General features: G+C 34.6%; 2 protein-coding genes across 2 annotated transcripts; both read right to left on the minus strand.

The window, feature by feature from the left end:
* Nucleotides 1-1,143: 1,143 nt before the first annotated feature.
* Nucleotides 1,144-1,983, minus strand: LOC129577943 (odorant receptor 2a-like). The gene is made up of 4 exons (XM_055465816.1): nucleotides 1,775-1,983; nucleotides 1,600-1,699; nucleotides 1,260-1,526; nucleotides 1,144-1,197 (listed from the first exon to the last, which is right to left on the minus strand). Exons 1-4 carry the CDS (start codon nucleotides 1,981-1,983, stop codon nucleotides 1,144-1,146), a joined length of 630 nt encoding a protein of 209 aa, XP_055321791.1.
* Nucleotides 1,984-4,530: 2,547 nt separating this feature from the next.
* On the minus strand, nucleotides 4,531-5,404 carry LOC129577974 (odorant receptor 2a-like). The gene is made up of 3 exons (XM_055465903.1): nucleotides 5,396-5,404; nucleotides 4,668-4,934; nucleotides 4,531-4,584 (listed from the first exon to the last, which is right to left on the minus strand). Exons 1-3 carry the CDS (start codon nucleotides 5,402-5,404, stop codon nucleotides 4,531-4,533), a joined length of 330 nt encoding a protein of 109 aa, XP_055321878.1.
* Nucleotides 5,405-7,318: the final 1,914 nt, after the last annotated feature.

Here is a 7,318-nt window from a genome sequence, read left to right on the forward strand (position 1 = left end):
TTCCTTGATTCGCTTGATTTGGCCGACGGCTATAATTTAATTGTGTGTGAAATTTGATTTGATGGAGTTTTTCATGGCGCATTTGTCTTTTAATTTGGTACCTCATTAACATACCATTCCGATTTCTTTCATTTGTCTTCACTGATTTTTTCTTCCATCTATTCGTTTGACACAATATCAAGTAACCTTTCTGAGTTTTTGTAGATAAACAATTGGTTACAACAATTATTGTGGAATATTCATCCATTTCGTGGCGCCCAAGGACAGTTTTCTATAACCCAAATGAAACAGCCTTTTGCTTTGAAAATAAACTCACTTTATTTGAACAACATACATAGATTCTTCCATATATTTTTCACTAAATAATTGGTTGTAGCTGTAGCAAGCCCTTTAACATTCAAAAGTGTAAACATGTGTACATGAGAATATAGTATATTTTATGCGTTGAAATTTATTATTTTTATATGTGCATGTGGCAATATGAACATTATATTCTAACATATCTGTCCACGAATCATCATGGCCATAATGAATGGAAAAAGTATATTTACCAATTTAATTGCAGTTAGACAGTTGCAACATAACCAAGTTTGATCATATAAAAAGCTTGGATTTTAAGTAAAATAGTTAGTTACAAATCAAGTGTAAATTTCAACGGTTTAACAGCTAAATAAAGTGAATTTTAAACTAAAATTTAAGTTCAGTTATTTTGACTCTACAATATCAACACATGAACCTTTCTCATACTTCAATATTTGATAAAAATAATATCGATTTGAAGTGCTCTCTACCAAGTTGATTCAATTGGCTTTTTGACTGTACCAAATTCGAATTTCATCAGTTAATCCTTTATTTTCTGAAGCAATAAGAATGCCGAGACAATGAAACTCATCATCTATGGATTATTTTGATTATAAATAATTATTGTTTAAAACAAAAGGACCATTGAATCGGTAAGAATAATCTTGACCTGCCAAATTGAGTGAAAATAAATGTGATCTAATAAACTGATGTGTTCAGTGTTCACAACCATTTAGAATTTAGTGTTAACAACAATTTGGTATTAGATATAAGTAGATATATATCAAATATTTCGACCATAAAGGAAAAATAATCTTTGAATCAAAGATTTTGACTCAAAATTTATTCACTGATTTTTATCAGCATTAAAAATGCGGATAAAACAAAACTCAGCATCTGCAATGTAAGTCGATAATTTAAGAATGAACCAAAAATGACATTTTCCATAATTAACTTACTTCTTTGAAACTTTCTAATGAGCAGGACACCAATGCGTAGCCAGTAAATATGAAGGGCTTATGAGCGCGATTGATTGTTGGAATTATGAACTTTTGCAATTTTGATGAATAGTTGTACCAATTGCAATCATAAATCGATTCTTTGACTTCAGATGCTTTGGTCGTTATTTGATCTCCGAGAAAACAAAATGAGAATACCATTTGGAAAATTACGAAATTTGCAGTCACCGCCAAATGTAGCTCAGCATAATCACGTTTCGATATACTCTGGAAAGAACAGAAAAGACAGAATTGACAAAAAAAACTGTGATTTTCAAGGGTTTTCAAACGAAACACTCACGTCTTTTACTTGGAACAAAATCGTGCACATGCATATCAAATTGAATGTATTGACAATGAAAATTGGCGCATTCATAATTTGGCCATAGTTTCCGATAATTCTGAGTTAGAAAAAATACAAGCGGAATTAAATGGGATATTTTCACATTTTGTTAATAAATATTGCGAAATCTTACTCTAAACTCTTCGAATGCAAATTGATCATTTCTACGAAATTGCCTTTGAGATCACGATTTTCCTTCTTATCGAATCGCTTGATGACCATCTCAACATCTTCGATAAATGTGTGAAAATATCGATTGATTGCTAGAAATAAGAACTGCGGAATCAGAATATAGTACACTATGACCGGTGCTGCGCAGCAAGTTTGAACAACGACTGTCATTATGATATTTCGCTCTTTCGTCATGTCCCATGGGTTTCTTGAAATGAAAGAAGTCATCGTTGGCAAGATGAAATATAAAATACAGATGTAGAATAATCTATCTCCTACAATGTTGGATAAATAAGGGCCCATGATGATTTGCTGTATTTCCCAATGATATAATCGTGTAGTGCACCCATGAATGGGCTGCTGATCAAAAAAAAAATCAATATGCACCAACATATTCCGATTGTTCTGGTTAGTTTGGTTATGGCTGAATCGGCCTTGGAATATGCATATCCAAAATCAGGGAATCCACATCCTAATCAAAAGATGAATTTAATATTTAGAGAAAATTCCGTTTCAATGATTTTTGAAATGCCTACTTTCATTTACAAGTAATTGCAAGTCCTCTAAAAGTTTTTGAACTCTGTGTGACTGCAAGCAGTGCGAAAAATGCAGGGAAATAGAAATGGCGCAGCCAATGCAAATGTACAATGACGAGGTCATAAGTGGCAAATTTTCGAGACTAACGACGGCTAAGGCAAATGTCGACACGCTCGCGTACGTTGGACCAAGCGAAAGGAGAATCAATTTTAGTACTTCCATCGTTTTCCCCATAAAAGATCCGTCAAATCTTGGTAAAATACCACTGATCTTCATCAAATTTCGCGTGAATTGTAAAACTTTCATTTTCTTTGAGGGAAAATTTGATTGTTGCAAATGAGCTAAGAAATGAAAAAAAAACTGATCAAAACGAAAAACTTACTCAGTAACACGGTTATTCCGTTTTTTCACCAAAAATGTAAATTTTCGCAAAAGTCCAGCAACTACTAACTGCAATTGCTGATTTCCACTCTTTATATATATAATTCTTGGTCGATTTTGTGTGGAATGGTCGATATGAATAAATGAAAATTTTCAAACGAGGGCAAGATGACATTGATTTGCAGCTTTAGAATCCTCATTTGTGTATCTTCAGTTTCGAACGTTTACACAGGGAGTTAGCAAGACGCACGTTATAAGGTTTTTGACTTTGGTTTCGAGGAGTAAGAGAGATGGATATATACAACTTGTATTCGCCATCTCTTTCGATGGAAGTCCAAAACCTTATATAGCAGGTAGCACTACCTTTTTAGGTAATTGCTTCGATAGTTTACCCTGGTGATGATCAAATCTTAGGCATTTGCCTCGATGGTTTACCTTGATGATGATCAAATCTTTCCTTTTTATTCACAAATGACGCAAGACCAATTTTATTAACGCACAATTCAAGACTGAGGTTTATTTCGTTACATGTTATTACATTTTGATATGTGCTATTCATTGATACGCCGCTCGTGCGGCTTCCGTCGTGCGGCTATGCTTACCATAGTCGCACGAGTACGTTTGCACTCATTACACTTAATCTAATTAAAAAGTCATAATTAATTCATACTTGAAGCTGAATGTTTGTTTTCTTTTTTCGAACTTTAAGCCTATCGAAACTCGGAAAAATCCAATCGCCCTTATTTTCCAATAGAATTAATTTTGTGATTCCAAGAACGCGGTATGTAGCTATATCCGGGTAATTTTGGAAAAATTAAGGTAAATTTTCTTGGAAATTATGGCGATTTTTTAAGTCTTTTCCGTTATCGCTTTCATTTTATTTGAATGCTCTCCGAAACAGTATTTTTAGATTCCCGAACACGACATCGCCACTTACTTGAAAAGAAAATACAAGAATCCCCAAAACATGAAATAAATAATGTTTCAAAGCAGATGCCCATAGAGTTTAAAAATGGGAATACAGATCTGTATAACATAATGATTTATGTTGAAGAAATAGAATCGAAATTATTGGTTTCATTTTCTTCACACTTTGATAAAATTCATATTAAATAAATGTCTTCATGCAAATACTAAATAATGAATGAACGAAATCAAACCGATGAAAAATACTAATGTTGGTTGCGACAATAATACGAATATGCTAAATGATTTTGGTTGATACATCAGAAATGGACTTTCATGACATTTGGCACAACAAATTCAACGAATATTTTAACCGGTTTTTGATATTTAATAACTTTGAAGCCTTATGAAATAACACAAGTATTTTCCTATTACATTTCTTTGAACAACTGAACGTTGACTGAATTCTTCCAGTTATTTTCACGTCTTCACCAAAAAAGCAACGTTTCAACTAGTGACTGCAATTGCTGATTGTCAATCGTTTTATATGTTGAAGCTGCCAGTATTATTAATTACCATTTGACTCTAATTGCAGGGCTTAAACGTTACGCCACATATTTTTTCAAACAAAATGGAAAGTTCCAATCAGAACAAACCACTTATTAGACGGGGAAAACGATTCGCCCAGAAACATGGGCCATAAAACGTAAAATAAAACTCTAATCGTTTGTGTGGTGGCAATATTTTCTCTTTATTGAACATCTTCTCCAGTGTGACACAACATCTACATTTCAATTAAACATGCAAAGACAACAACATCAAAAATGGATTTTTTTCAAATCCAATCGATTTTTTTGTTGATTTTACATTCTATGCCTCAATATCGAAACCACTTTATTTGCTGACTTTCAGAAGCAGCACAAACACAGAGGCAACAAAGTTCAGCATCTGAAATGAAAAATCGCAGTTTTTTTGTTTTTTTTTCAGAATTTTCCTCTACCAATGTTATCGCTTGAGGATAATTCACTCACATCTTTGAAACTCTGCAATGAACAAGACACCAATGAATATCCGGTTAGAATGAACGGTTTTTGGCTACGTCTCATTATATAGACAATGAACATTTGGATTGTCGGTGGATACGTGTACCATTCCGAACAATAAATCGATTCATTCACTTCAGCTGCTTTGGCGGTGATTTGAGCTCCAAGGTAACAAAACGAGAATACGCCTTGAATGACAAAGAAAAAGCCAGTCACCGACAAATGTATATCGGCATAGTCTCGTCTTGATAAACTCTGCGGAATTAATAGAAGATGGTAAATGAATTGACGTTCATAGTTCTTGTTCTATGTCGAAATAAAAAAATTTCACATCCTTGATGTGAAGTAAAGCCATGTACAAACAAACGAGAAGGAGAGTGATGACGGCGAAAATGGGAGCATCCATAATCTGAGCGTAATCTTTGACCAATCTGAAAAAAGAAGATTTTTTTAAAATGTCCACCATCACCAAAAAAACTGGACACCATACTTCAAACTCGTGCGATGCAAATGGATAACTTCAATAAATTTCTTTCGAACATTAGATCCATCGAATTGTCTAATCACTTTCTTAACATCTTCGATAAAAGTAGAAAAATACTGAACCATTGCAAAGAATAAGAACTGCGTGCAAAGAACGGGGTAAATAATGGATGAAGCTACAGCACAACTCTGAATAGATATCTCCAATATTCGGTTTTTTTCTTCGGTCATACCTCAATCATAACTTTAACGAAACCCAAAAAAATTTCAAGTCTTCGTTCAAATTATACTGCATCCTAGGAGCTTCACGCGATTTTGCAGAACGCAAATAACTCTGAAAAAATAAAAATAATAGTGAATCAAACTTTCAACCGGAAATTTGAACCACTTTTGAAGGATTGTGGCAGATTTTGGTGGATTACGGTGAATATTGGAACATTTTTTGACTATACAATCTGCACAAGTGCACGTCAATCTCAAATATCTATGTATATTTAATAATATTCATTAGACTGTAATGTCAAAAAATGTTCCAATATTCACCGTTATCTACCAAAATCGTTCAAATTTACGGTTGAAGGTTTGATTCACTATTATTTTTATTTTTCATACGTATACACGTAAATTTGACATACCTATGTATATTCAGTAATATTCATTTGTCGTTCACGATGAATATTGTTGAATACACATGGATATTTCGGATTTACATGCATACCATTGAATTTCCAAGTTATTACTTGATGCGTACGGATATAAAAGATGAAAAAAATGATTTTACACCCTAGACTGCATAGTACCGTCCTTACAGAGATTCATAAAACAGTTTCCATGACGATAAGCCATAATTTTCAGTAAGATAATCTGCAAGAACAAGCAAGTATGGGACGACAGGCAAAACGGATACAGATATCCACCACCACAATGCAACAGTTTTCGTGAATTTAGTCACATCTAAATCGGTTTGATAATATTCACTTCCGAAGTTGCTCTTTCTAATTCCTGGTGCAGTGTATTTGAAAAATATTCGCAGAAAAAATAAAATCGACTCAAATATTCTATAATAGGAATGGTCTTTCGTACTCACTTTCATTGAGCAAGTCTTCGATATTTTTCAAGAGGTGTTTCAGACTTTTTGTTTTGAAGGAAAATGCAATATTCAACGAAATTGTAATCAAACATTCAACACTGACGTTTATTGAAGGGGCCACACGCGATAAATTATCAATGTGAACGACTACAAAAGCAAATGCCGTTATAGCTGCATAAGTTGGAAATAGAGTAAGCGCAGCTTTCTTCAGAAATTCCATGATTTTGCCGGTGACAGATTCGCCGAAGGCGGGCATGATAACGCTGATTTGCAGCAATGTTTGTGTAAGCTTTAAAGTCGTAATCCGATAGCAATACATTGCTTCTTATGGAGACTGAATGGATGGATTTTTGTAAGAGCGCCTCTAGTGAAAATATCTTAGAATGATGGAATATTTCGAACTTTAATACGCTTTTCTGCTAATTTATCCAAACTCACCTCTTAAGTGGTAAATCAAAACCAATAAACATTTACACATCGAAATATCTCGAAAACGGCTGGGAAAATCGGCAAAATGGACCGTGGTGTCACTCCCTGAAGGAAGTGTAGACACCCGGCTGGTTTGATGGCCCAAAGCTCAAATCCAGTGGATTCGGGCTGATCCATGGGCTCTCAGGATTTGGTCTGATTCCCAGCTTTTCCTTTCCTGTGAGTTGTATGGAATTTCACCACAGGGTAAGTGCTGGGATTGGGCCAAATCCCGAGAACCCATGGATTAGCTCAAATCCACCGGATTTGAACTTTGGGCCATCAAACCAGCCGGGTGTCTACACTCCCTTTAGGGAGTGACACCACGGTCCATTTTGCCGATTTTCACAGCCGTTTTCGAGATATTTTCATGCGTAGTTTAATGAGAAAGATATCCGCCATGCCAGCATTTTGGCCCGCCATGTTGGTATTTTGGTTTATATTAACAGAACATTCTCTACTTTGACAGTCAACGTTTCTAAACGTAAACACAAATATTATCTGTCATAATCACATTCACCACTTCTAATATGCTTCAGAGAGCTTCTGACAGCGCCATCCATCCGAAGCGTTTGAAACATTAAAGGCTTTTGCTGAT

The sequence above is a fragment of the Sitodiplosis mosellana genome, unplaced genomic scaffold (assembly GCF_009176505.1).
Source record: "Sitodiplosis mosellana isolate CC-2019 unplaced genomic scaffold, AAFC_SMos_1.0 Smas_scaffold_1, whole genome shotgun sequence".
In the NCBI taxonomy this organism is placed as follows: domain Eukaryota; kingdom Metazoa; phylum Arthropoda; class Insecta; order Diptera; family Cecidomyiidae; genus Sitodiplosis; species Sitodiplosis mosellana.

What these genes read in the sequence shown, in the direction of transcription:
- LOC129577943 (XM_055465816.1), bottom strand. Translation starts at nt 1,983, where the DNA reads ATGACAGTCGTTGTTCAAACTTGCTGCGCAGCACCGGTCATAGTGTAC. An exon ending in TTGCATTCGAAGAGTTTAGA is followed by an intron (nt 1,700 to 1,774) that starts GTAAGATTTCGC and finishes TTTCTAACTCAG; the next exon opens with AATTATCGGAAACTATGGCC. An exon ending in TTTTGTTCCAAGTAAAAGAC is followed by an intron (nt 1,527 to 1,599) that starts GTGAGTGTTTCG and finishes TGTTCTTTCCAG; the next exon opens with AGTATATCGAAACGTGATTA.
- LOC129577974 (XM_055465903.1), bottom strand. An exon ending in CATTGCAGAGTTTCAAAGAT is followed by an intron (nt 4,585 to 4,667) that starts GTGAGTGAATTA and finishes TTTTCATTTCAG; the next exon opens with ATGCTGAACTTTGTTGCCTC.